The sequence below is a fragment of the Cucurbita pepo genome, chromosome 7 (assembly GCF_057944985.1).
Source record: "Cucurbita pepo subsp. pepo isolate OVF chromosome 7, ASM5794498v1, whole genome shotgun sequence".
In the NCBI taxonomy this organism is placed as follows: Eukaryota; Viridiplantae; Streptophyta; class Magnoliopsida; order Cucurbitales; family Cucurbitaceae; genus Cucurbita; species Cucurbita pepo.
Genome location: NC_141804.1, coordinates 2,876,356 through 2,900,977, shown reverse-complemented (window position 1 = coordinate 2,900,977; position 24,622 = coordinate 2,876,356). Strand labels below are relative to the sequence as shown.

Genomic DNA, 24,622 nt, shown 5'->3' with positions numbered 1-24,622 from the left:
TAATAACCAGCAGGAGATTGTGGTTTTAAACATGAGTAAAAGAACAGGAACCAACCCAAATACAGAGGGAGGCTGGCTCTTCCTGGGTTCAAAAAGTTCAAGCAAATTGCAGCAATACATAGGGAGAAAAGAATTCTAGTTTTTGATTGGGAACTCAAATGGGTATCCTGTATTAGCAAGGGATTTTGTTTAGAGATTACCTGAGTTGGGATGAAACTGTCGGTCATTTAGCTACTGTTAGTATCTCTATCTTTTCTGGAACTATTCGCTCTAAAGATGTACACCTGAAACAGAAGTAATAGGACAAATCTATGAATTTGTAGGGGAAAAATGAAACTTGTTTTTTTTTGTAATCGCCCAAATCCATCGCTATCAGATATTATCTGTTTTGGGCTTTTCTTTCTGGGCTTTATCTAAAGGTTTTAAAACGTGTCTGTTAGGGAGAGATTTACACACCCAGAATGTTTCGTTCTCCTCTCTAACCAAGGATTGTAAGATCCCACATCGGTTGTAGAGAGAACGAAACCTTTCTTATAAGGGCGTGGAAACCTCTCCTTCACATGCGCGTTTTAAAATTTTGAGGGAAAACCCATAAGAGAAAAGCTAAAGCGGGGACAATATATGCTAATGGTGGACTTGGGCGGTTACATGTCACCATAGTAATAAACATGTGGATCAAACCAGTGATTACGAATTTTTTGATCATTTGTGACTTGGAGTTGAGAATTTCCAAAGAATCAAGCAAAGTTTTCTTAAAGCAAAACATACTAGGATCGGATGAGTTTTCTTCAAGACTTGGTATGACTTATTTTGCTCCCACGATGATCCATTTCATTTAAACAGTTTTCAGAAAAATACATACTAACTCGAAGGGAAAACAATCACCTTGCACGTTGTAGGTTTAATGAATTGAAAAATCACAGCATCCCCATCAGCCAATTTATGAGCAACTGAAAAACCCTTCCATCCGCCACTGAGTCCTGTTTTTCGTGCTAAATATACAGTTGGATACTCATCTCCATCTTCATCTATTAATGTCACAATTCCATCGCGATTTGGAAGGTGATTCTTGCAGAAATGAGAAGGAAGGCCCTGCGTTTACAACCACTTTTTGATTAAATATCATATAAAAGTATATCACACATCCAGTTCATCAAGCTTAACAGAAAGGGACAGAAGAAGATCGTATATGCTTAACAAATAGCTTACCAGCCAGAATCCACCACTAACATGAGATGGAAGCATCGACCTTATAAAGTTGGGATAATTCGTCTCTAATCCAGATTGTAATCGCTCAGCTCTTACAAAGGCATTTTTTCTTGCTTCATCCGAAGAATAAACTCGATTTGAAAGATCTCTAGCATTGGAGATCCTATAATCCCCAAACAATGAACATCGGTAACAATACTACATGATTCAACCATACGGAAAGTCATTTATCCTAATTGTTTTTTAATTCATTTCTAGCATATAGATACCTTCTAGGAATCACCACACGATTTACAACAACCTGTCAAAAAAGAAAAGGAAACAGAACCAATGAAGAAGAGGTTTCTTCGAGGACTAAAATCTCTCTCCAATGCAAGCAGTAATGAACTTTGAGTTCATCATCCAAATGCAAGCAAAATAAGGCAAGAATGACTTACTTCGGCGTAAACGGGGGCGGATTGTTTCGCTATGCGGCTGGATCTCCTCACCACTACGAGTTGTTTCTGCGTGACGCGAGGCTTGGCGAGCTTACTCTGTGAAATCGGTAAAGTAGCAAAATAAGCTGAATACAAAAATTCATTGACAAAGTTAGCGTAAGTAATAGGAGATATTGAAATACGAAATGGAATTACAGGCGAGGATTTGGAAGGGGAAGAATGGAGGAGAGCTTGAGAAAGCAAAGGCAGATTTAGGGCTTCCATCCGCTTCTTGTTTTCTTCGAGTCTCTTATGGCGGCATTCCTCGTATGAGAGATTAGCGATCCCCATGGTCTCTTCTTCTTCTTCTTCTTCTTCTTCTTCTTCGCTTCTTAGGGTTTGGTTTCTGTGTGAAATGGAAACAGGGAGAAATTTATTCAAACGAGTCGACCGTTAACTTCCCACTATTATATTATTCATTAATTAATTAATTAATTTTTTTTTTTTTTTTTTTGGTTAAAATATCATTTTATTTTTTCTATATTTTGTTTTTATTTCTTTTTTTTAGCGAAAATTTAAATATTTAACATTTTATTTGAGATATATGTTTTAAATTAATTGAATTATGTTTGTGTGGTCAACTCCCCATTAATTTGGAAAACAGGGTTAAAAGTTTTAATTTAAGCTAAATTAATAAAAAAAAAAAAAATTACTGAACATTTTCTCCCTCTAAAAATATCTTTTAATTTTTAAATTTTTTAATAATATGCTTAAAACTTCAATTTCACTATTATTTTATTTCAAAAAATATCTTTTACATTAAAAAAAATAATAATAAAATAAATTTCATTAATATCTTTAAAAATATTTAAAAAATACCTCTGTCATTAATACTCTAAATTTTTTTAAAAAAATTAAAAACCTACTTTTAAAATTTCAAAAGTTTGGTTAATATCCTTAAAAAAAAAATTTAAATGTATATGAACACAATCACCAACAATAATAATCTTTGTTGGATGATGAAAGTCCTACATTGGCCAATCTATATAAACAAAGAATACACTCTCTGTTCGCCTTTTGGGGAAGCCCAAAACAAAGCCATGAGAGCTTAGGCTTAGAGTGGACAATATCATACCATTGTGGAGAATTGTGTTCGTCTAACATGGTTTCAGAGCCATGCCCTAAACTTAATCGTGCCAATAGATTGGTAAATCCTCGAATGTCGAACAAAGAATTCAAAGAGAAAAAAGTGTTCGTCTAACAATCTTAACCTTAAAAAAAAAAAAAAAAAAAATTAAAATGTTCTTTCTACTCTTAATCATATTCTTCTTATATTCAAAGTATGACTCATAATTATCTTCTTTCATTACTCAATTAAAGCTTTATTAATTTCTCTTATTTTTTCAATGATCAAAATTTTAAATAAAAAAGGAGGTTTTTTATTTTTTTATTTATTTATTTATTTATTTTTTTTTCATTAACTTGGAAAGAGTGATTTTGGGAGTGTAGCACTGGGTATATTACTAATCTCTCAATTGTTTTGAAAGGAGAGCCGACAAGACCCATAATTCCTTTCCAAGGGCTGAGACAAGGAACCCACTTCCCCTTCCTTACCTGTATAGACCAGTCATGGAAGGCACGAGGAGTTCAAATGTGTGATTGGTACCCATTTCTAATCGATGTGAGATATCACAATCCACCCCTCTTCAGGGTCCAGCGTTTTCGCTGACACTCGTTCCTCTCTCCAATCGACGTGGGATCTCACAATCCAGCCCCATTCAAGGCTCAGCATCCTCGCTGGCACACCGGTCAGTGTCCACCTCCCTTCGGGACTCAGCATCCTCGCTGGCACACCGATAAGTGTCTACCTCCCTTCAGGACTCAGCGTCTTCGTTGGCATACCATTCAGTGTTTGCCTCTAATACCATTTATAACCGCTCAAGCTCACCCCTAGCATATATTATTCTTTTTTCGTTTTTCCTTTCAGACTTCCCCTCAAGGTTTTTATAACGCATTTGTTAGGAAGATGTTTTTACACTCTTACAAAGAATGATTCGTTCTCCTCTCCAACCGAGGTGGGATCTCACCAGAGAAGCATGTATAGTTTAGCATTCTTTAGAAAGGAACATAATGAAAATGTTACTTAAATCAGAGACTTGGTTTTAAAAACTCTAGTATACTATACATTATAGATTACACAAGGATTCATACCACTACAAACCCCGAGGCTCTCCCGTTCAAAATCTGCAGAATCTATCAGCTAAAGACAGAAGTCTAAGTGAAAACAAAGAGCAAGGGGTTTAATTTAATAAGGAGAAGAAGAAATGAAGATATGTTAGGGCAAAGGGAGACTTGATAGACAAACCCCATTCATCAGCAGACACAAGATTGTACAAGACAGAGAGATTGCTTTTTACTCCAAAACCAAGCCTGACTTCTGCATTATGTGCACTTCCTTCCCATTATCTCCTGAAATGAACACGAAAATAACCTTAGAGGAGGAGACTGTGATCTTACAAGATATATGAATCGGTCAACCAGTGGAAGATGAAAAGAGCTTCTTAACCAATTAGAAGTATCTTCACAAGTATTCACAATATGAACGTTTAAAAATGATATCTTTTCAAAGTGTCTTTTTAAGAAAATTGCTTCACTTAAAAGCACCACTCTTAAAAGTCATTAATCATGTGGGTTCAATGTAAACTATGAGCAAAGACAGAACCAACAAATCCTAGGGATGCATCTCATTAACATCAACATGAATTCCAGTTATTTGTTGCACCAGCCAAAGAATAGTAGTAATAATAGAAAGAAAAACTTCGAGAAATTCGCAGCAATTTCGAAGTGAAAAAGAAATAAGTTTATTAGTGCTTGGGAACTCAGCATTAAGATTTAGTTCAGTAATTTCGTTTTAAGATTACCTGACTTAGGATAGGTAAGTATCACTTAGCTACTGTTAGAATCGCTATCTTCTTTCGAGTCACCAACTCGAAAGATGTACACCTGAAAGAAGAACAGAAAAAAAATTAAGTAATTGAGGTCTGTTCAGTCAAAGACTAGATATGTGGACTACACCAAGATGTACTGTGTTAAGAACAGTTATGCAAGAAACATACATAATCCCTATATATTTGAAAGAGTATGGTCCTATAATTTCAAGAAAATTAGAATCTTATCCTTATGATTTAAAACTATTTAGCAAACCATGGAAACTACTTATGAGAAAGGGTGAGTAAGGTAAACTAGAATGAGAACTGAAGAGTGATAGTGCACAAAAAAATGCATACACAGACACCAATATATTGTGCTTGTTTCTGAAAACTTATGCAGACAACACAAACGTTGAAGAACTTTGAACAATCACCTTGCAGGTTGTAGGTTTAATGAGTTGAAAAATCACAGCATCCCCATCTGCCAATTTATGAGCAACTGAAAAACCCTTCCATCCTCCACTAAACCCTGTCTTTCGCGCCAAATATATTATTGGATACTCATCGCCACCTTCATCTATTAAAGTCATTACTCCATCATTGGTTGGTAGGTGCTCCTTGCAGAAATGAGAAGGAAGCCCCTGCGTTTACAAGTATTTTTTCCTATTAAATAGTTTCTAATTGACTAATACCACATCCAATGTTGAGAACTGTTGGGAGAGAAGTCCTACTTCCGTTAATTAAGGAGTTGATCATGGGTTTATAAGTAAGGAACACATCTCCATGGGTATGAGACATTTTGGTTTCCAAAGTCATGAAAGCTTATGCTAATATGATTACTACTGTGGAAAGTCGTGATTTCTAACATCCAGCTCAACAAGTTTGACAGACAGAGAGGAAATAGGGTTAGAAGATCATACGCTCAATGGATAATTCTACTTAGCTTACCAGCCAGAAACAACCGCTAACATGAGACCGAACCATTGACTTTATAAAGTTGGGATAATTTGGCTCCAATACAGATTGTAATCGCTCAGCTCTTTCAAACGCATTTTTTCTTGCTTCATCCGAAGCAAAAAAATGGTCTGGATAATCTCTTGCGCTGGAGAATCTACATAATTCCAAAAAAAAGAAAACGAGTAACAGTACTGAACGATTCAACTGTATGGAGAGTCTTTAATCTTTGTTTCTATTTCCTTTTCAGCAGAGATACCTTTTAGGAATCGCCACGCGATTGACAAGAACCTGCCAGATTAATTGAAAAGAAATGAAAACAAAACGAGAGAAAAAGGCAAGAATATCCAATCCGTTAAAAAGCAGCAATAAAACCCTAGTTCATCATCCAGTTAGGTTTAGCATAATACGGAAGACTTACTTCAGCGTAAACAGGCCCTGGTTGTTTTGCTACACGACTGGATCTCCTCACTACCACCAGTTGTTTCTTCATGTCACGATGCTTGGCCTGTTTACTCTGGATCGATTAAGCCGCAAAATAAGCTCAATATTCCATGGAAAAACACAGAGCAACAGAAGATTGAGAAGGAAAAAGAAAAAACGAAATGAAATTACAGGGGAGGATTTGGATTTGGAAGGAGAAGAATCGATGAGAGCTTGAGAAAGCAAGGGCAGATTTAGGGCATCCATTCTCTTCTTGTTTTCTTCGACTCTCTTACGACGACATTCCTCGTATGAGAGATTAGCGATTCCCATGGTCTCCTCTTAGGGTTTGGTCTCTGTGTGAAATGGAAACAAAGAACAGATGAGTAGCAGAAATCACGAGCTTCGGTACGTTTTGAGGGAAATTTCGATTTCGTACGGAAAATTGATTCGCAGTCGACCGTTAAAGTTCCCAATATTTTGAAAATGCTAAATGATTTTTAAAAAATTAATAAAATAATATTTGTGTAGCCGTCTTAGCTCAGCCGGTAGAGCGCGTGGCTTTTAACCACGTGGTCGTGGGTTCGATTCCCACAGACGGCGTTTTGATAATCCATTGTTTTTATCTGCATGAGGATGAAATACTATTGAAAATTGAGTTCGTGTAGCCGTCTTAGCTCAGCTGGTAGAGCGCGTGGCTTTTAACCACGTGGTCGTGGGTTCGATTCCCACAGACGGCGTTTTGATAGTGATAATCCATTGTTTTTTATTAATTCTCAAATAATGAACGCTACCTTAGTTGCGTTTCTGTGTGGACACGTGGACGGCGTGAGGGTGAAAAATTATTGAGAATTAAATCTGTGTAGCCGTCTTAGCTCAGCTGGTAGAGCGCGTGGCTTTTAACCACGTGGTCGTGGGTTCGATTCCCACAGACGGCGTTTTGATAATCCATTGTTTTTATTAATGCTCATAGAAAGAGCCTTACCCTAGTTGCGGTTCTGTGTGGACACGTGGACGGCGTGAGGGTGAAATATTATTGAGAATTGTATGTGTGTAGCCGTCTTAGCTCAGCTGGTAGAGCGCGTGGCTTTTAACCACGTGGTCGTGGGTTCGATTCCCACAGACGGCGTTTTTATAGTGATAGTGATAATCCATTGTTTTTATTAATTCTCAAATAATGAACGCTACCTTAGTTGCGGTTCTGTGTGGACACGTGGACGGCGTGAGGGTGAAATATTATTGAGAATTAAATCTGTGTAGCCGTCTTAGCTCAGCCGGTAGAGCGCGTGGCTTTTAACCACGTGGTCGTGGGTTCGATTCCCACAGACGGCGTTTGGTTGTGATAAACTATTGTTTTTATTAATGCCTTAGATGGGCCCCCTATTTGCGGTTCTGTATGGACACGTGGACTTGTGAGGGTGTAATGTAAACGAAAAATGAAAATGAGCAGCCGTCTTAGCTCAGCCAGTAGAGCGCGTGGCTTTTAACCACGTGGTCGTGGGTTCGATTCCCACAGACGCCGTTTTGTGATATAAACCATTGTTTTTATTAATGCTCTTAAATGGGCCCCACCCTATTTGCGGTTCGGTGTGGACCGTGTGAGGGTGAAATGTAAACGAGAAATGAAAATGTGCAGCCGTCTTAGCTCAGCCGGTAGAGCGCGTGGCTTTTAACCACGTGGTCGTGGGTTCGATTCCCACAGACGGCGCTCTTTAATTAAATCCATTGTTTTTATTAATGCTCTTAAATGGGCCCTACCCTATTTACGGTTCTGTGTGGACACGTGGACTGCGTGAGCGTGAACTATTAAAGAGAAATGAAAATGATAATTAATTATTAAATATTGTATAAATATAAATATTATTGTTGCAATTTGTAATAAAAATTTATTTGAAAATCTCATTAACTCAATAGTATCAAAATTTAATTCAACTTTGATTAATACTATTGAATAACATTGTTAAAACTCACTTAAAAAAAGTTTAGTTATATAATTATCTAACTTTGAGGCATAATTTAATAAATTAGAAGTTGATAATTAAAATTAATCGAGGGGTAAAACCAGTTTTCCCCCCGAAAAATTAGGAAATTTCCATTAGAATTAAAAGTTAATTAGTGATTAATCCAATATCTGTAAACAATGACAGTGCAACACTTATCAACAATTACACACACAAACACAAAATTTTGTTTATGCATACAGAAAGAATGCAAAGATGTTATCCCAACTCCATTAATAGTTTTTCAAGTGCTTCAGATGGAAGAGGTATATACAAGCAATCTTGACCATCAGAATGCCTTCTAGTTTTCACCAACTCGTGGTCTTTAAATTCAGTCAAATGGGAGTTCAGTGTTACCTGGCTGCTCACTAGAAACCGCTCTCGACTAATCGCGTACAAGTTATTGATCGGCATACCTGAAATTTGGAAATGATATCATCTGTTGGATGAAAGTCACACCTCGGCTAATTTAGGGAATGATCATGGGTTTATAATCAAATAATACTATCTCCATTAGTATGAGGCCTTTTGGAGAAGCCTAATGCAAAGCCATGAGAGCTTATTCTCAAAGTGGACAATATCATACTATTGTGAAAGTCGTGTTCATCTAACATGGTATCAGAGCAATGGTATGATATAAGTTGTTGAGTATAGAGATTTGAGTCGAGAATATATCTCTTAACAAGCTGAGCTATGCTTAGATTGACTATATAGGCTATTCATATAATAAACAAATGATGAGATTACCTTCTTCATCGGGATGAGATAGCTGATGTTCTATAAGAACTTTGAAAACACTTTGAGCATTGGGCGTCAAACTCTGTAAAACTATTGTAGCAGTTTTCGCACTTTGAGCCGTGCCACCATGTGCAAGAATCAAAGGGAAGAACATTCCTTCAACCTTGTAAGAGGCAAATGTTGGAACATGATACCATAACCAGTTGAATTGTGTGTGAACCATCTTCTTGTCCCACACTGGAAAACCCAGAATTCATGATTTAGTGAGATATAGATCAATGAAATAGTGCAATTTGTAATGGTTAATACAACATCTTTCTTGTCCCCATCCCCATTACTCAAGTCCCGATATCAGCACTAAAACTAAAAGAACTATTCATCTACTTTTTTTCATATAAATGATTTGGATCAAATCATTTGTAATTATTACGAAATAAATCGTATTAATAGTGTTATCGAGATAAGACACTCAACCTTATATCCATAATCCATATATCATAGACTTTTTTAGGTTATTTCTCATTCCCATGTAACAAAATTCTACTTCCACAGCTAGCAATACGAAGAATTAAAGGCATTGGTGTGATGTTTGAAACCCATAATTCATATTAAATATTGATGAAAAGAAGAAGCATTATACTTACAAAGTGGTGCATTGACGTGGTCAATGGAGGCAATAATTCGAACATGGGAACAAGCAGCAACTCGGGCAAGATACTCCTGAGTTTCAGAATCTCTTAACCCAGCCCCATCAATGTTGTGTATCACAACGCAAACAAAACAATCCTTGTCTTCCTCATTTGATCCATTCAAAAATGAAAACAGATCGTCCATGGATCGCGAGGTAAATGGCTGATGAACTTTAGATGTGCTACCTGATGCATTTCTAACTCGGGATTTCAACTGATCCGACAGTACTTCAGCTATGGCTACTATAACCTACACAAAAAGAATTGCAAGACTTTAAGAACACATAAAAACGATTTGATATGTGAGCATCCATTGGCTAAACTATACCTGTTTAATATTGACTGATTGAAGATAGCCATTGATAACTATAACAGAATAATCCGTCAATGCTGTCGAAGCAAAATCCTCAATCAAGGCCTTCTTCGAACCAAATCCATACATTAGAAGTCCAAAACCGCATCTGCATCACAAACGCGATTTTACTAGAGGTATAGAACGAACAACCTTAAAGGAAATGAAAAGCCTATCAATAGCAAGTTCATCGGATTTTAGTTCGTAAAATCCTAAAGTAATTCCGCAAATTACAGCCAAGGAGCTCCTAACGAACAATAGCACAGTTCAACTACCGTGAAAATGGCATACCTGAGCTCAAACTCCCACTTGGAGTACAAACTTTTGTAGCTAGCTATCAGAGCCGCAATTTCTTTCTCATGCTTAGGCTCAATTTTCGCCGCCGCCGCCCTTAATTCCTGAACATTAAGTTCTTACAAATCATTTTCCGACAAATCAAAGTAATTTCAATTTGAAGAACTAAAACACCGGTACCTGTTCGTCGACGACGTCAATGTCGGCGAGTTTCCGCGAAGATTTCTTCTTCGAGCCGCCCAATTCCTTCGCCAGAAAATAATTCCTGGAAAATGCCAACTCTTCGTCGTCCAAATCATCGATCTCCATGATGACAATGAACAGTTACCCCACGAATGTGAGGGAAAATGGCTGCAATGGAGCGAACCCTAGAGAAAGCTCCGTTTCTTTTCCCGCCATTTTTAGCCTTCAACAATTGGGCCGCACCCGTTTACCTGGCGGCCCAATTACACACGAGCCAGATTAAACCAATTGTAAATTTATGAATAAATACGATTATATTTAAATTATTTTACAATTTAATAATATATATATATATATATTTGAATTTACCTATATACCCTTTTCAATAAATCATTTTTAAATAGTTTTAAATTATAAAAGCAAAAATATTCTTATCAGCTCACTTTTTTTATTTATCTTTTGCAGTGACATTTTTTTTTACCTGACATTTTTTTTTACCTGACATTTTTTTTTTACCCTCTCTGTCTAAGTGCTTTTATATTGCTGTAATTTTCTTTTTTTGACCTTAAATAAAAAAAAAAATTACAGTGTGGATAAAAAGGGTAGTTTCGGTAATAAGCTGAAGGGAAAGGCTGAGTAGATAAGCATTTTCAATGAGGTCTAAAAAAAGCGAATTATATAATTTAATTAATCTCTGTTTTTAATTTTTATGCCCAAAAAGGAAACTGTGCAGGATCGGTTAACTATTCACAAAAGGCGAAGGTTTGATGCTCGGCGCAGGTTTGGCGGATCGTCGGCGACAGACGGCGGACTGAAATTTGTTGATATCTTACAAACCTTCCGGCGGGTGTTAGCTCCACTGCCGGACTTACCTTCTAATTGCGTTGTTGAAATCGCCTGCGGACGGCGATACAGCGGACAATAGCGCGGAAAATCTTGACCGGATTTCGATAATTGTATTGGTTAGTTGTGTTTAAGTGTAATTGTCAGAGCAAACGATTTTGCTCGTTACTGTTTGCTGGAAAAGAAATTTATGGATTTGGTGTGAAGATCCATCGGATCGATCTGCTTGAAATTTTGCTTCCATTTTGTCTTCTGTTTCTGGTGCGAGGTGTTGATAATTAGAGAGAGGAGATATAGTGGTGGGATGAAGGTGAAGAAGAAGAGATATGGCGAAGGTAGAGTGGGGTTATCAAGGAAGAGGTAAATTGGCGTTTTCGTACAAGAAAACCACTCTCATCATTTGCTCTATCAACATTATCGTTGCTCTCTATGTTCTTCGATCTCTATATGCTTCTCTCTACCTCTATACGGATAATGATTCTCGAAGTGGTTAGTGTTTGAGCTAGTTTCCTTTTCATTTTTTCTGTTGTTGATTCGTGTTGAAGATTATTGAGCAATGTTTAACATTGTATTTATTCTGTCTATTTTCTTTATTCTGAGCTAGTTGTTAAGTACACTCCGGATCAGATTAGGAAAATGGAACAGTTTATTCGGATTCGTCGGGCCTCTAAGCCGGTAGAGCTCATTAAATTTGTAAGACTCCAACATGATTTGAGGAACTTTGTTTGTTCAATTTACCGTGAGATAGATCTGTTCTTGGAGAACTTATATTTGTTTGGTGAATATCATTCTTTTGGTGTAAAGGTTAAGGAGCTTAAAGAATTCTCCCAAGAAGAAACGGTGAATGAATTGCCTCAACCATTGAAACAGAAGATAACTGAGGAAATTCTTATGAAATTGAGAAGCTCAAATACTAGCTCCAACAGTACTCAGCAGAGAGGTCAGCACTGTCTGATAATTTCCTTGCAATATCTATCGCCTAGAATTCTCACTGCTTAGAGGGCAAAGATATTGGATAGCAATTACTTCAAGCATTTGATTGGTTAACCTTTCTCTTAGATTCGATCGATCATAGACTAACACGTTTTCTTATTTGTTCATTTTTCACAAAAGAAGTTTGATATCAATATTCTGATCAAATTTAAGTTAGAAAGTATTGTTATTTTGGCTTGGGTTTTGCCTGAATACCATGGTTATCATTTTTCATGACTAGACTGTATGGCACTAGTGTGACTCGAGTCGAATCCAAAGAGACTATAGTCAGCTGCATCACTTTAGAGAGACGGAATTTATTTATTTTTAGATAACTGCGTCTTGATATCTAAAACTGTAAGATTATTTTCTATAGTTATGTTGCAAATTAGTTGGCTAGAGTTCATTTCCAATTGAATTTGGTGTAGAGTTACCATTGATCTGACACTAGTTACTTGTTGAATTGAATGTATTAGATTCGTTGTGGTCACAATGATGTTGTTGCTGCTTGACATAACATGTAAACTGCCACATAATATGGTCATAATTTTGGAAGTTAGTTTGTACCTTGGTTTCATATATGTCAACCTGCTCTACCTTTTTTTTCTTTTTTCTCAACACTAATACTTCACTAGAACACTATAGATTTAAGAAGTATGAATATAGATACAAGACACGGATGCAACACCACACAGACGTGGTCTATGTCATCTTGTAAAAATCTAGGAAGTGAGCATGGCAAGGACATGTTTATTAAAATATTCCTTTTTTAAAATACATATCATTTTTATACCAGAAGAAAATTTGACGTTGATAAGTTAATGCATTTATATGCTCTAAAAAATGAGTTTGGTATATTTAACTCTCAAAATTTATTATTTTTGTCCTAGATTATTTTGTATCTGTTTAGTATACTTAACAAGTGATCAATATAACAAATGTTGGGCCTATTTTGGATTTGTATAACTAGTGTTTTTTTAACACGTATCTCTTGTGCTTTCAAGTGTCTGATGTGTGTGTGTCCAACAAGTGTCCAAGTGTCTATACGAACACGCTAGTCAAACTGAAGTGCTATTAGATATTGTATTCAACCAACTTCATTCAGATTAGATTACTAATGGCATGATTTTGCTCTATTCCATTTCAATTCTTTACTACCTCCAAGAAAATTTTATTTTCTCAACTCTATTGCTTTTGCATCTTTTTGTGAAGAAAAGTATGTACGTGCTATGTTCATGCAGGTTTCTTTTGGTCAAATATTTTTTAGTGTGCATCATTTGTAGATAAGTTAAAATCTTTGCATTCCTTGAAAAGAAACAAAAGTATATGCATCCACAGGAAGACTGAAGTGAAAAGTTTACTTGTTAAAATAACCTCTCAATCATAGTTATAGAATAACTTTAAAACAAATTGGGAAAGACTGAAGTGAGAAAAAGGAACTGGAGAAACGAGGTCTCGATACTCATGAGGAGAAACCTCCCTTCTATTGAAAATGCGACTGTTCCTTTTCAACCCGATTTCCTTAGAAATAGCTCCTAGGATCAGTTATCCATAAGATCATGCTCCTCTCTAAAACGGTGACCATATAATAATTGATTAATGAAAACCTTTAAATTTCCAAGCTGTGGAAACTGTTGGCTGAACAGTTTGAAGAAGCCTCCTACAAAAACTGCAAACTAAGGAGTATTCTGAAAAGAAGCAAATCTTTTAGCGAACCACATTCTTTTCTGACCTTTTAACCTAATGCTGCAATTGGTTAATGATTCAAAGAGGAGAACTGGATTTTCCTTCACTAATATATTTGAGTGTTTCCTTTCAAAAGAAAAATTAAGGTTTCCTTTGGATATTTCTATGCATGCCTCTGGCTGTCTTCATAGCATCAAAAATGTGTTGGATATTCTATAATTTGCTTACACATATTCATTACTGCAACTAAAGTTTAAAGGTGACTGAAGTGTGCAATTTATGCTTCATGAATAATCTGCTATCTTGTCAAATTTTCTGTAGATCTTTCTAAGTTCAAGAGATTTAATATTCTGCAAGATATTCTTGTTATAATCTTCCACTTAAATGACCAGAAGCAGTAGAAAGCTGGAGAAAGGAAAAGTTGGAAGAAGCAAGGAAGTTAATCACAGAACAAACTATTGAAAATTCAACTCTTTCTTCTGAAGATGCTGGTATGGAAGTTCTGTAACAGTGTAGCTTTTGTTTTTTGTAATATTGTGCTAGAAAGTCATACCTGAGATGCAGACCTGTGAAAGGCGCCTGATAACCTCGTTGGACCGATGCCGATAAACTTTTTTCCTATTCTGGTAGGGATTCTAGTAAAAGCCTTGGAGACTGATTGGGCAGTGCTGGCTGAAGAAATTGGTGTGTGGATACCAGCGGAGATCTTCAACAGGGAGCATGATGATAAGCCTGAAGACGCAGATGAATTCGGTAAATTTTTGCGACTCCTTAGAGCGACATTTTGTGCACCGTATTTATTAATTTCGTCTAGCTAAAATCTCAGTTTATATTTCACTAAGATGTTCATTCCCCATCTTTATGCAGATGGTGAAGTTTTACCTGGCAGACCACTTCCACCTGAATGTAACGCCGAGCTCCATACAGATTACGGTGGTGCGGCTGTAAGATGGGGCCTAACACATCATAAACAAAGTGCAGCAGATTGCTGTCAGGCTTGCTTGGATCATGTGAAACGAGCGCAACCAGGTGGAAGAAAATGCAACATCTGGGTTTACTGTCCATCTGAGACTGGATGCCACTCTCCTGATATCTATGAGCATAAATATATGGAGTGCTGGCTGAAATATGTAAGCTCCAAACTGTTTTTGTGATAGTAAATCTCTTTTGTAGGCTCACTTGAATCTAACTTTTCAAATCTTCAAATTCAAATGCAGGCTGAAACTCCCAAACTGAATTTCAAGACCTACTATCCACAATCTTACAGAAACTCACACCCGACCGCCCCGCTGATCGTCCCTTGGGTCTCTGGTGTTATTAGCGTTTAATTGTACGACAAATCAGGCAAGAAACTTCCACTAAAATGATTGTGACTTCCCTTGTCTTTCTTACATTTGAGTATCATTGTCCATAGAGTTGTATGAATGAAAATTTTGAGGGCTGTTTAGGGGACTATAGCAGTTGATTGAATGTTCTGTTTGATTCATATCTGGCTTACTTTCATGTAACACGGGTTCTGGCAATCTTCGTGCCACCACTTCATATCGACAAGTCGAGGGCCGAGAGGCGATAGAGGTAACATGAAAAAGAAAGGCTATCTTTTTACTAATAACTTTTGGAATTGATTTATTTGAGCTCTGAGCATTACTCTCCAATGTATTTAGGGTATATTATGAGGCTCCAAATGTTTGGAAAAGCACCACCACTAATCAACGTTGATGTTTCTGATAATGGCATATGCATTTGTTTAGGTTTAATATCGGTATAGCGACCAAAAATTTTGGGTTGAGATATTTTTTAGACCTAAATGAAGGGTGGAAAGTTGTAAATTTTATCAACTCAACTAACCATTATTAAACCATGATTCCAACTAGTCCAACTCATCCACAAAAAGTTTGGGTTGAGTTGGTTGGAGTCCATAAAAGTACATTAGTTCGTAAAACGAATATTTATTTACTTTCAAACATCTAATAAAGATTTGCAATTGAAAGTCAATATATATTTTAAAATTTTATTTTTTGAGTTGCAAAAGAATAAATAATTATAAAATTAAATAAAATATAGGAGATATTGTAAGCAATTTTTTTAATTAACAATTAATTCGAGTTGAATTGATTCATTTTTGTTGCATGAAAGTCTCATGTCGGTTAATTTAGGGAATGATCGTGGATTTATAATAAAAAAATATTATCTCCATTGGTGTAAGGTCTTTTGGGAAAGCTCAAAGTAAAGCGTAAGGTCTTTTGGGAAAGCTCAAAGTAAAGCGTAAGGTCTTTTGAGAAAGCTCAAAGTAAAGCCACGAGAGCTTATGCTCAAAGTAAAGTGTAAGGTCTTTTGGGAAAGCTCAAAGTAAAGCCACGAGAGCTTATGCTCAAAGTGGACAATATCATACTATTGTGGAGAGTCGTGTTTATTTAACATGGTATCAGAGTCATGCTCTAAACTTAGTCATGTCCATACCATTGTAGAGAGTCGTTTTCTTGTAATATGGTATCAGAGCCATGCCCTAAACTTAGTCATGTCAATAGAATTCTCAAATGTCGAACAAAGTATTGTGAGTTTCGAAGTTATAGTCAAAACAATGACTAAGACTAAAAAGGAGTCGAGCCTCGATTAAGGGGAGGTGTTGGATGAAAGTCTCACGGAATACTCAAAGTGAATAATATAGTTCCACGTCGGTTAATTTAAGGAATGCTCAAAGTGAACAATATCATACGATAGTAAAGAGTTTGTTCAGATCGGGGATATAGAATTTTGTGAAATCCCTAAATTATGATATTTGGAATAATAATAATGAAGGGATAACCAAGCCCATCTTCAGCGGCCCACCTTCCGAATAATAAAATAAAATAATAAAACAATCCCTCTGCCTTATGCGTTCCATCGTCACGCCTGCTCCCCGTTCCGTCGCGCTTAGCGCCGTTGCCGCATTCCTTCTCCACCGATCTTCTACCTTTCGTCGGTCTCAGGTACTTTCTCTCCCCCCATATTTGTCTTTCAAGTTTCATTTCTTACCACTGACGAACGTCTGCAAGCTCAAACGAATCGGAAGATCGGTTCGATTCAAAATCGATTTTGCCTAATCATTAACATTCTTACAATCAAGATTATTGGTTTCGTTATTTGTTTAGCCAAAAACTATAGAAACCTAAGCTTCATGATTCTTTAGTTTGTAAATATTGAAGTTATTGAAGAGAGAAGATCGAGTGGAATGTCCAGCAAGTGTATGCGAGTATAAATTTTAACAATTCTGGATTTAGTGGTTTGCTTTTATGAACTGTTTAATAGAGCTACGCTACCATCCTTTAGTTTGTAAATATTGAAGTTATTGTGTATTTGAAATCGTTGGCAGCCCTTTAATCTTTGAGAACAAATTATCTCTGAGAAAAGAAAAAAAACTAAAAGAAAACTTCCTAACAGTACCTTAATGGTATTTATGCGGATTTGATAACCATTTTGATTTCTTACCTTTTATGGATCATAGATTTGTCTTTCTTCGTAAAACATTTGAGTTCGAAGCTAAATTTAAAACTAAATAGTGATAGGATAACTGTGTGTAATAGCCCAAGCTTACGGCTAGTAGATATTGTCCTCTTTGGTCTTTCCCTTTCAAGCTTCCCTTCAAGGTTTGGTTTTTAGAACATGTCTGCTAGGGAGAGATTTCTACACTCTTATAAAGTCGTTCTCCTCCCCAACCGATGTAGGATATCCCAATCCACCACCCATTCGGGACCCAACATCTTTCAGGCACGCATTCCCTTCTCCAATCGATGTGGGACTTCCCAATCCACCCCCCTTCGAGGCCCAGCATCCTTCCTAGCACACCACCTCATGTCCATCCCCCAAATTAGTGTTTGGCTCTGATACCATTTGTAACCGCCCAAACCCACCACTAGCAGATATTGTCTCTTTGAGCTTTCCCTTTCGGGCTTTCCCTCAAAGTTCTTAGGACGCGTATGATAAGGAGAGGTTTCCACACTGTTATTCAAAATGGTAGTTATATTTTAGGAATTTGATATTATCTATTCCATGAAGTTTGTTGTCATTATGCTTATAATTTCCATTGCACATATCTCAAGGTGTTCAGAAATTGAAGCCATTGCAAATGAGTTCAAGCAGTGGCTCCATTGGTGAAACTTATTATGATGTACTGTCTTTGAGAGAAGATGCTAGCCATGACGAAATTCGAGCTAGCTACCGGTCTGCCCTCCTTAATTTCCACCCTGATAAGTTACAAGCTATGTGCCAGAAATCTCATCCAGACGACGTTGTGGGAGAACGATACTTCAAGGTGCAGAAGGCTTGGGAAGTCCTCGGCAGCTCGATGTCTCGTGCAGCTTATGACAGAGAGCTCCAAGCTGCCAAAGGGGACGCAATGGGTGCAGAGAGCATAGGCTTAGAAGATATGGCTGTGGAAGATAAAGGTGAGGTTGTAGAACTCTTTTATCAGTGTCGCTGTGGTGATTACTTCTTTATTGATTCTGGGGAGTTGGAGGAAATGGGATATCCAATGTTGAGGATTGGGAGTAAGGTTTCCTTAAGGACGTTCGATGCGTTGCCTGCATCTATTGTTTTGCCGTGTGGTTCGTGTTCTTTGAAGGTTCGTTTGTTAATCGATTCGGATTCGTGTGCTTCAATTGATTGTTGAGTTTGAATGATTGAAATCATATTGCTTTGTTTTAAGCTCCATGGGATTTCTTTCTTGAATGATTGTGATGTTTGAGAGAGAGTTTATGAATATTTAGTGCTGTTGGTGGAGTTTGCATGGGTTTTCATAAGTGGAACTTTGTTGAGTGAAGTCGAACATCACATGTTGGACTCGTTCTGGATATAGCCCTATTTAGATTAGTTCACGCTCGCCCATTGATGAAAAAATTTCTACACAATTATCTTGCAACGCTCGCCCATGTCATGACACATACATGCGCCACGATGGAGAGCCACCCCATGTCTCCCGTTATATACATTCATATTTGTTCTGAAACTCATACGCATCAAAATGGCAATGAGTCACGAGCCAATGTAAAGCGTCTATCTGATGTCTTATTGCACTAAATTTTGCATTGTCAAGACTATTCTTCTTGGTGTTTTAGATGATGCATCATCCTCTTCTCGGTTGTACATTATACTTTTCTCTCCACTTACACTAGTCACTCATTTTCAATAAGCACCCTTGTATACCTTTAAATGGTATACAATTAGACAAACTTCGAAATTAAGGGTTCGGGTTCGTATCATAGTTTTCAGTATCATGTGGTCGCATTGTTCTATCCCATACAAAATTCTTGCATAATTATCGTCTTATAATGATCATTGCCAACAGAAGACCTTTCATAGCTTTTTGGGCAGAGGTTTTTTCAAACTTTAGCCCTTATGTTATTACTGTGACACCTCACCTTTTATACTTTAAAAAAAATTATTTACAAATTTGATCAGACTAAAGTTTATATTTCCAAATCGAAAATTCTAAATGGACTATTTATGAGAGTTGTATCGAATTATAGAGACTTTTGGCGAGATTTTATCAAACCTTCTAATTTTTATAATCACAGAGACTCAGTTCTAATTTTCTCCGAACTTTATAGTGATAATTGTAATTTAACCAAAAAGAATTGATAAGATAATAGAAGACCACAGTTAACAAAATAAAAACGACAATAAACTTAATAAAAACGACAATACGACAATACAAGCATATAGCAACAAACTAGAATGGACAAGTCATCATTTATCTAAAAATTCTAACACAATTAACCGAAGCAAAGGTTATTCTTTTGTAACAACTAAAAGTGAAAAGAAAAGTAATTTTTTAAGTCAAGAATTACCTAATAATATTATTCTCAACTTACTTTAAGATAAGGTGTCTCCATCTCCATCACATCTTGTAGGAATAAATTTTGAGCAATATCATCTTGGACTTTAAGCATAGCCGTATGAAGATGCTTTGCCTCACGTAACAAGCATGATGGAGAACAACTCCAAATTCGCCATCAATAAACATATAGCTGCTCCAACAGAGCATCCAATATGCACTTCCTAGTCACGAGTCTTGGGAGAGCCTGGTTATAATTACGTACAGTTCAAACGAACAGCCTAACGAGACGAGTCTCATTTAATGCGCACCACCCACCACCACCATGTCCTATCCCGTCACTTTTCTAGAATTTAATATCTTACGAGTTCCCTTACAACAAATATAGCATTTTCGAGTTTCCTTACGACAAATATAGCAAAGTATGATGGATTGTCTCGTAACAACAACCGAGATGCATGCAAACTATTTCAGACCCTTACGAGTTATAGATTTGCTGTTCTAGATTTTCCAAAAGCCAGTTTTGATATCAATTTCTAAGTTCTCTTTGAATCGATACTTTGGTTCAACATCAGGTTTGATTAAAGGAAAAAGAAAATCAAGCCACTTTATCTACTTATACCCAGTAGTACTGAATAAGAACAGTTAAAAAAGAAGCAGACCGATCAACTCATTTAAAAGGAGAAAACTTTATACGTAAACAGCATACCAGATTGAGACCCGACTTTTAAAGATCGGTTGATTTGGTTTCGTACTCTTCTCTCCCATGAGCTCGAACAGTGGAACTGGCCGATCTCGACAAAGTTGTCAAAAGTAGGAGATATTGGTTGGTTAAATGTCTGAAATCACCGAAATCTTGAGCATTAAGTGAGAGTCCAAATGCCTTGAAAAGTAGGTGTTAGATTAGCATATAGCATGGCCAATTAATATTCAAAGTAATGTAAAGAGAATGCAGTGTGAGCTTTCAGCTAGAATCTCTAGTGCAGTTCAACATCATTAGTTGGAGTGTCATGTGTTCCTACTTACTTTATCTTTACACCTAAGGATTAGAAAGCGTTAATTTCAATAAGCTGAGAAGGCACTGTAAGAAATGGAGCCATTTTGATCCCTAAAGTGGAGCGGCAGTAAGGTGCAATTACTTCTCTATATATGTCACTAGCTCGTAAAGGAACTAACAAATCCAGCCTCTCAAATATGGGGGTCTTTTATCAAGAAGACCCACCAAATCCTTCTAAGAAATCCTTTCTAGCAGCTGCTTTGAAGGATGCATTTTGCAACTGCCATACTTTTAGCAGACAGCTACCGAATTCAAACGCAGAGGACAAATATCCTACGAGTGATTTCGACGATGAAGAGGAAGTACTCACCAGTTCATTCTTTTGTTTTCTCTTTCATCTTATATGAAATCTGTTTCTCTTAAGTTTTTTTATCTTCTTCTCAGGAAATTGTATCAGAAATCAGAAGTCGAGCAATGGAAAAGTTGAGACGAAAGACTAACCTGTCGGACAGCTTTTCCTGGGTTTTCTCACCTGCAACCAAAGAATTGTATATAACATCAATGGAGATTGAGAAAATGGGTGAGTCTAGAAATGAAGATAATACAGGAGATGAGTTCTACTCAGTTCAGAGTTTTCTCACATGTTGTTCAAGTGCTGCAACCAAGGAAGCATTCTTTTCTGTGGAGGCCAACTTTTCCCGAGGTTCGAGCTTAAATGGTCTTGATTTTGTAGACGAAGATATCAAGAGGCACACTGCCTTGCAGGAACTTTGTCATTGTGAAGGATGGCCGTTCGGTCTTTGCAGGAAGGCACTGTTCCTTCCTCCTCTGCCCAAGTCGCCATCTGAATCTTGGTCATGGAGTAAATGGAATAAAGGCACCAAAGTTGTAAAGACATATTGATGTCCAAATCCTGTGCTAAGTTTCATTTTTGTAGAGGCAATGTTGGGAGTGAAGAGTCCAACAGACCTCCTCCAAGCTAGTGGTCTGATTATATCCAATTTTCACCTCTTCTTTACTTCATAAACATATGCTTTAACACTTAAGCTATTAATAACAATCACGCAGTTACTGTAGCAATAATCGGAGTTAAGGTCGACTCCTCCACAGATCACACAGAAGGATATAAAACTCAGAAATGCAAAAATTTAGAAACTGACGATATAAACTCGTAGAAGAAACCGAATAATTGGTAAACAAATGAGGATGTTAAATTCTGTTTACTCATTCCTCAAGGTGAGATCTTATTCAATTGCCATTAACTCCACGGTTAATTGGTTTTGAGAGAAGATGGACAATAAAACATTGAAGAACATACACTCAAACTAACGGAAGCTTGCAATTACAGCCAAACTTTCAAAGGTGCCAAATTTATGCTCTTTGCTCGATATATGACCCTGATAGACCAGAGGTTCCCAGCACAGAAACCTGTCATAAAACAAAAAAGAAGACATGGTAAACACAACCAAATGATCAATTTCATTTATTAAAAGAACAAAAGCGTGCAACGATGTGATGAAATTTATGCTCTTTGCCAGATTACATATCGGAATTTGCATACCTTTCCCCACTCAGATCCAAGGCCACTGCATCTCATTTTCAAGTGAATCATCTTTGTTCCCAACTCTGTTTCCACTTTCTTTTTCAGATAGTTTTCCTCGGGACCAAATGCATCCAAGTAGGCAGTATAGCGATCATGAACCGTCTGTAGTGCATTCTTAAGCTCATCGGACAAAGGCTTAACATCCTGCAGATGGACTCAGAAGTTTTTACTCGATATAAAATGGGAGAAGAAAATAACTTAGGCCTCATTCAATAACCATTTCGTTTTTAGTTTCTGTTTTAAAAATTTATGTTTGTTTCCTCCCAAATTCTTTCTTATAGTTTTCACAATTTTAAAATAAACATATAATTTTGAGTCAATTTCCAAAATACTTCTTAAAAACTACTTTTAAGTTTGCAAAACTTAAATTTTTAGAAAATAGATAACAAAACAAAAAAACTAATAGGTGGAAGTAGTGTCTATAAGTTTGATTTTAAAAAGCTAAATGGTTTCAAATGGGGTTTTAATTTGATAATTCTATAATTTCCAATACCTCGCCGCTAAGACCAATGCTATCATCAATTTTCATTTTCAAGCTTGTAAGTATACCACCAAACTCCTCGGCTGCTTCAGCTGCTCGGAAAACATTTTCCACAATTTCCTTTCCGGCCTCGTCGTTGGTGCTTCCAGATAATGCTGCCTTCACATCATAGACAACAGGCTCAGGAAGGTCATCCCAACTTGCGGCCATCAAATCCTTGAAAGCATTCCGAAGCTTGGAATCTTCAATTGTAGGCATATGAGCTACATCAACACTAAAAAATCTAGCGTGCCCTGCGCCAGATAGATAGCCACAATCTGCAGAAATTTACCAGATGAAACATGAATATGATATCTTATCACACATTATAATACTGAAAAAAGAATTGAAGAGTCTATGTAGATTGTTCAGTCACTCTAGATAATCGTGGCAGGTTGGGGCAGTAAAATTTGTACAATGCACAATTGCTGCACAGAACATGTTGAAATTTTTACCTTCTCCCATGGATCTTATCTTTTACGAATTAATCAAACTATATGTTTGCTATCAGGAATGATATTCAGTTTTGGAAAGGCAAATGACTTCTAAAACTCCACTTGATATTCCTTTCTCTCCAATACGAGATTGATTTTCTTGCAATTCTTACAAAGGCATTGCTTAAATTTTATATTTCACAACAAAATTATCTACAAATTGCAGACTGTGAAGGCTTCTCGCACAGTCGACTTCATGATAAATATTAATACAGCAAAGAATATAGCTATTTACTGTACAAATACAGCAAACAAAACTTTGAATTGAAAGAAATACATCTGCATGTACACTCGATGAAGGAAGAACTATCCACACGTACATCAATAATCCTTAAATAAGTTAAATAAAGAATAGTGAATAACTTGGTCAGAAACCCCACACTTCCGTGCAAAATCAATCTAGAGACATTTGAATCTATAAAAAAACAAAAAAAAAAAAATTACAATTACAACAAATTAAAAGGATTACCATAAGAAACTCTCTGCGGAGAATCTGAGAAAGAAGAACGAGGCGACGATAGATTGGAGAAATTCCTAGCGGCCTGGTAGTGACTTTGCAGTAAACTCCGGTGTCGGACTCCGGCGATGCTGTAAGATCCGGCGCGGACAGAACGCAATAGTGATCTGAGAACAACCATTTTCTCCATCGCTTTCGCTTTTTCCTCGGACTGCAAAATTGAAAGCCAACTTCGGAGGGTGGAGGGTGATGGAATGAATCGAAATGATGGGGAAGAAAAAAACAAGAAGGGTAAATATGTAATTACAGACTATACATCGACACCTGTCACTCTCAACTTCTACTTCATTTGTTTTTATTGTTGGGCCATTAGGCCCATGGCCCAATCCTCACATTTTCGATAAGTTTTTTTAAATTCATTTATAAAATGTGATATATTCTTTTTTTTTTTCTTTAATAGAATTTTAATTTTAATTAATATCCTAAATAAATAATAGATAAAATGTATTGAACAACATGTTCTTGGTGCAGATTACGGGGGAATTAAGATATTATATCATCCTCCTATCTTGACAAAAAAAAAATATATATTTTATTGAATGAAAGAAGAAGGTTAGATCGGATAGTCTAAGTCATTTTCTGACTTTAAAAAGAACAAAAGTAGACAGGGGAAGGTCGGATGATATAAAAAAAATCACCCGTGAAGCATGGAAGGGCGTTGAGCGGGAACAAGCCTTTAGCTACTAGTTGTACCAACCTTTTCCTCCTTTCTCTCATAAAGCTATCCAATTAGTAGAGATCGAGATGGAGAGACTCAAAATAAGACAAATGCGCATTTCCTCTCTGAATCGAAGGTCATGTATTCTAATTTCAGGGCATTAGTGCCAATTAGCAGCCGCTTTTTTTTAGAAAGCGAGGTACTCATGTGTGATTGCAGACAAAAAAGCTCGGTAGGTGACAAAAAAGGGAGCTTGGTTGAAGTGGAATAATCTTCCGGTCTAGTGAGCGTATATGCCTCCTTTGCCTCTGGCTGAAGCCTTCGATGCGCAT

General features: G+C 36.8%; 7 protein-coding genes, 1 long non-coding RNA gene and 7 other non-coding genes across 21 annotated transcripts; 10 read left to right on the top strand and 5 right to left on the bottom strand.

Annotated features, from left to right (window-relative positions):
- Window positions 1-50: 50 nt before the first annotated feature.
- On the bottom strand, window positions 51-2,045 carry LOC111799024 (B3 domain-containing protein At5g42700). Of its 2 annotated transcripts, XM_087125165.1 has the most exons (7): window positions 1,842-2,045; window positions 1,647-1,742; window positions 1,479-1,510; window positions 1,210-1,372; window positions 886-1,092; window positions 201-284; window positions 51-82 (listed from the first exon to the last, which is right to left on the bottom strand). In XM_087125165.1, the coding sequence occupies exons 1-6, from the start codon at window positions 1,974-1,976 to the stop codon at window positions 228-230; spliced, it is 690 nt and encodes a 229-aa protein (XP_086981291.1). In that variant the 5' UTR covers window positions 1,977-2,045; the 3' UTR covers window positions 51-82; window positions 201-227. The 2 variants fall into 2 exon arrangements, with proteins under 2 accessions (XP_086981291.1, XP_086981290.1); XM_087125164.1 differs by lacking the exon at window positions 51-82 and having other exon boundaries at window positions 99-284.
- Window positions 2,046-3,762: 1,717 nt separating this feature from the next.
- On the bottom strand, window positions 3,763-6,349 carry LOC111798939 (B3 domain-containing protein At5g42700). The gene is made up of 7 exons (XM_023682294.2): window positions 6,125-6,349; window positions 5,931-6,026; window positions 5,769-5,800; window positions 5,504-5,666; window positions 4,990-5,196; window positions 4,547-4,628; window positions 3,763-4,094 (listed from the first exon to the last, which is right to left on the bottom strand). Exons 1-6 carry the CDS (start codon window positions 6,263-6,265, stop codon window positions 4,572-4,574), a joined length of 696 nt encoding a protein of 231 aa, XP_023538062.2. The 5' UTR covers window positions 6,266-6,349; the 3' UTR covers window positions 3,763-4,094; window positions 4,547-4,571.
- Window positions 6,350-6,462: 113 nt separating this feature from the next.
- On the top strand, window positions 6,463-6,535 carry TRNAK-UUU (transfer RNA lysine (anticodon UUU)). The gene has a single exon. It is a non-coding gene; the product is annotated as a tRNA-Lys (tRNA).
- A 64-nt stretch (window positions 6,536-6,599) lies between these two features.
- On the top strand, window positions 6,600-6,672 carry TRNAK-UUU (transfer RNA lysine (anticodon UUU)). Its single transcript has one exon. It is a non-coding gene; the product is annotated as a tRNA-Lys (tRNA).
- A 125-nt stretch (window positions 6,673-6,797) lies between these two features.
- TRNAK-UUU (transfer RNA lysine (anticodon UUU)) lies at window positions 6,798-6,870 on the top strand. The gene has a single exon. It is a non-coding gene; the product is annotated as a tRNA-Lys (tRNA).
- Window positions 6,871-6,988: 118 nt separating this feature from the next.
- Window positions 6,989-7,061, top strand: TRNAK-UUU (transfer RNA lysine (anticodon UUU)). The gene has a single exon. It is a non-coding gene; the product is annotated as a tRNA-Lys (tRNA).
- A 130-nt stretch (window positions 7,062-7,191) lies between these two features.
- TRNAK-UUU (transfer RNA lysine (anticodon UUU)) lies at window positions 7,192-7,264 on the top strand. Its single transcript has one exon. It is a non-coding gene; the product is annotated as a tRNA-Lys (tRNA).
- A 117-nt stretch (window positions 7,265-7,381) lies between these two features.
- Window positions 7,382-7,454, top strand: TRNAK-UUU (transfer RNA lysine (anticodon UUU)). Its single transcript has one exon. It is a non-coding gene; the product is annotated as a tRNA-Lys (tRNA).
- Window positions 7,455-7,567: 113 nt separating this feature from the next.
- TRNAK-UUU (transfer RNA lysine (anticodon UUU)) lies at window positions 7,568-7,640 on the top strand. Its single transcript has one exon. It is a non-coding gene; the product is annotated as a tRNA-Lys (tRNA).
- A 387-nt stretch (window positions 7,641-8,027) lies between these two features.
- ORC2 (origin recognition complex second largest subunit 2) lies at window positions 8,028-10,390 on the bottom strand. Its single transcript, XM_087125271.1, has 6 exons — window positions 10,186-10,390; window positions 10,003-10,109; window positions 9,688-9,820; window positions 9,315-9,609; window positions 8,680-8,907; window positions 8,028-8,348 (listed from the first exon to the last, which is right to left on the bottom strand). Exons 1-6 carry the CDS (start codon window positions 10,312-10,314, stop codon window positions 8,152-8,154), a joined length of 1,089 nt encoding a protein of 362 aa, XP_086981397.1. The 5' UTR covers window positions 10,315-10,390; the 3' UTR covers window positions 8,028-8,151.
- A 488-nt stretch (window positions 10,391-10,878) lies between these two features.
- LOC111798662 (uncharacterized) lies at window positions 10,879-15,175 on the top strand. 4 transcript variants are annotated; one of them, XM_087125755.1, is made up of 8 exons: window positions 10,879-11,150; window positions 11,314-11,391; window positions 11,636-11,724; window positions 11,836-11,971; window positions 14,082-14,180; window positions 14,320-14,442; window positions 14,557-14,819; window positions 14,907-15,175. In XM_087125755.1, exons 2-8 carry the CDS (start codon window positions 11,358-11,360, stop codon window positions 15,015-15,017), a joined length of 855 nt encoding a protein of 284 aa, XP_086981881.1. In that variant the 5' UTR covers window positions 10,879-11,150; window positions 11,314-11,357; the 3' UTR covers window positions 15,018-15,175. The 4 variants fall into 4 exon arrangements, with proteins under 4 accessions (XP_086981881.1, XP_086981880.1, XP_086981879.1 ...); XM_087125754.1 differs by having other exon boundaries at window positions 11,300-11,391; XM_087125753.1 differs by having other exon boundaries at window positions 10,880-11,150; window positions 11,314-11,520.
- A 1,328-nt stretch (window positions 15,176-16,503) lies between these two features.
- On the top strand, window positions 16,504-18,372 carry LOC111798663 (uncharacterized). 2 transcript variants are annotated; one of them, XM_087125095.1, is made up of 2 exons: window positions 16,504-16,658; window positions 17,769-18,372. In XM_087125095.1, the coding sequence occupies exon 2, from the start codon at window positions 17,795-17,797 to the stop codon at window positions 18,335-18,337; it is 543 nt and encodes a 180-aa protein (XP_086981221.1). In that variant the 5' UTR covers window positions 16,504-16,658; window positions 17,769-17,794; the 3' UTR covers window positions 18,338-18,372. The 2 variants fall into 2 exon arrangements, with proteins under 2 accessions (XP_086981221.1, XP_086981220.1); XM_087125094.1 differs by having other exon boundaries at window positions 16,547-16,658; window positions 17,777-18,372.
- A 1,004-nt stretch (window positions 18,373-19,376) lies between these two features.
- Window positions 19,377-21,135, bottom strand: LOC147791603 (uncharacterized). 2 transcript variants are annotated; one of them, XR_015421765.1, is made up of 2 exons: window positions 21,000-21,135; window positions 19,377-20,384 (listed from the first exon to the last, which is right to left on the bottom strand). It is a non-coding gene; the product is annotated as an uncharacterized LOC147791603 (long non-coding RNA). The 2 variants fall into 2 exon arrangements; XR_015421764.1 differs by having other exon boundaries at window positions 19,377-20,340.
- Window positions 20,696-21,499, top strand: LOC147791602 (uncharacterized). The gene is made up of 2 exons (XM_087125772.1): window positions 20,696-20,860; window positions 20,943-21,499. Exons 1-2 carry the CDS (start codon window positions 20,696-20,698, stop codon window positions 21,399-21,401), a joined length of 624 nt encoding a protein of 207 aa, XP_086981898.1. The 3' UTR covers window positions 21,402-21,499.
- Window positions 21,500-21,687: 188 nt separating this feature from the next.
- Window positions 21,688-23,829, bottom strand: LOC111798815 (succinate dehydrogenase subunit 5, mitochondrial). The gene is made up of 4 exons (XM_023682150.2): window positions 23,585-23,829; window positions 22,595-22,899; window positions 22,060-22,245; window positions 21,688-21,926 (listed from the first exon to the last, which is right to left on the bottom strand). Exons 1-4 carry the CDS (start codon window positions 23,760-23,762, stop codon window positions 21,870-21,872), a joined length of 726 nt encoding a protein of 241 aa, XP_023537918.2. The 5' UTR covers window positions 23,763-23,829; the 3' UTR covers window positions 21,688-21,869.
- Between the last annotated feature and the right edge of the window lie 793 nt (window positions 23,830-24,622).

Bases quoted from the DNA above. Each gene is read 5' to 3' on its own strand.
- LOC111798662 (XM_087125753.1), top strand. From the start codon at position 11,358: ATGGCGAAGGTAGAGTGGGGTTATCAAGGAAGAGGTAAATTGGCGTTT. The intron at 11,725-11,835 runs GTAAGACTCCAA...TTTGGTGTAAAG, and splicing joins CGGTAGAGCTCATTAAATTT to GTTAAGGAGCTTAAAGAATT. The intron at 14,181-14,319 runs GTATGGAAGTTC...CTATTCTGGTAG, and splicing joins TCTTTCTTCTGAAGATGCTG to GGATTCTAGTAAAAGCCTTG.
- ORC2 (XM_087125271.1), bottom strand. From the start codon at position 10,314: ATGGAGATCGATGATTTGGACGACGAAGAGTTGGCATTTTCCAGGAAT. The intron at 9,821-10,002 runs GTATGCCATTTT...TTTGTGATGCAG, and splicing joins AAGTGGGAGTTTGAGCTCAG to ATGCGGTTTTGGACTTCTAA. The intron at 9,610-9,687 runs GTATAGTTTAGC...CTTTTTGTGTAG, and splicing joins AATCAGTCAATATTAAACAG to GTTATAGTAGCCATAGCTGA.
- LOC111798815 (XM_023682150.2), bottom strand. From the start codon at position 23,762: ATGGAGAAAATGGTTGTTCTCAGATCACTATTGCGTTCTGTCCGCGCC. The intron at 22,246-22,594 runs GTATTGGAAATT...GTCCATCTGCAG, and splicing joins GCATTGGTCTTAGCGGCGAG to GATGTTAAGCCTTTGTCCGA. The intron at 21,927-22,059 runs GTATGCAAATTC...GTTTTATGACAG, and splicing joins TTGGATCTGAGTGGGGAAAG to GTTTCTGTGCTGGGAACCTC.
- LOC147791602 (XM_087125772.1), top strand. From the start codon at position 20,696: ATGGGGGTCTTTTATCAAGAAGACCCACCAAATCCTTCTAAGAAATCC. The intron at 20,861-20,942 runs GTACTCACCAGT...TCTTCTTCTCAG, and splicing joins ATTTCGACGATGAAGAGGAA to GAAATTGTATCAGAAATCAG.
- LOC111799024 (XM_087125165.1), bottom strand. From the start codon at position 1,976: ATGGGGATCGCTAATCTCTCATACGAGGAATGCCGCCATAAGAGACTC. The intron at 1,511-1,646 runs GTAAGTCATTCT...CTTTTTTGACAG, and splicing joins CCGCCCCCGTTTACGCCGAA to GTTGTTGTAAATCGTGTGGT. The intron at 1,093-1,209 runs GTAAGCTATTTG...TTGTAAACGCAG, and splicing joins TTAGTGGTGGATTCTGGCTG to GGCCTTCCTTCTCATTTCTG.
- LOC111798939 (XM_023682294.2), bottom strand. From the start codon at position 6,265: ATGGGAATCGCTAATCTCTCATACGAGGAATGTCGTCGTAAGAGAGTC. The intron at 5,801-5,930 runs GTAAGTCTTCCG...TTAATCTGGCAG, and splicing joins CAGGGCCTGTTTACGCTGAA to GTTCTTGTCAATCGCGTGGC. The intron at 5,667-5,768 runs GTATCTCTGCTG...GGAATTATGTAG, and splicing joins CGCGTGGCGATTCCTAAAAG to ATTCTCCAGCGCAAGAGATT.
- LOC111798663 (XM_087125094.1), top strand. From the start codon at position 16,563: ATGCGTTCCATCGTCACGCCTGCTCCCCGTTCCGTCGCGCTTAGCGCC. The intron at 16,659-17,776 runs GTACTTTCTCTC...CAAGGTGTTCAG, and splicing joins CTACCTTTCGTCGGTCTCAG to AAATTGAAGCCATTGCAAAT.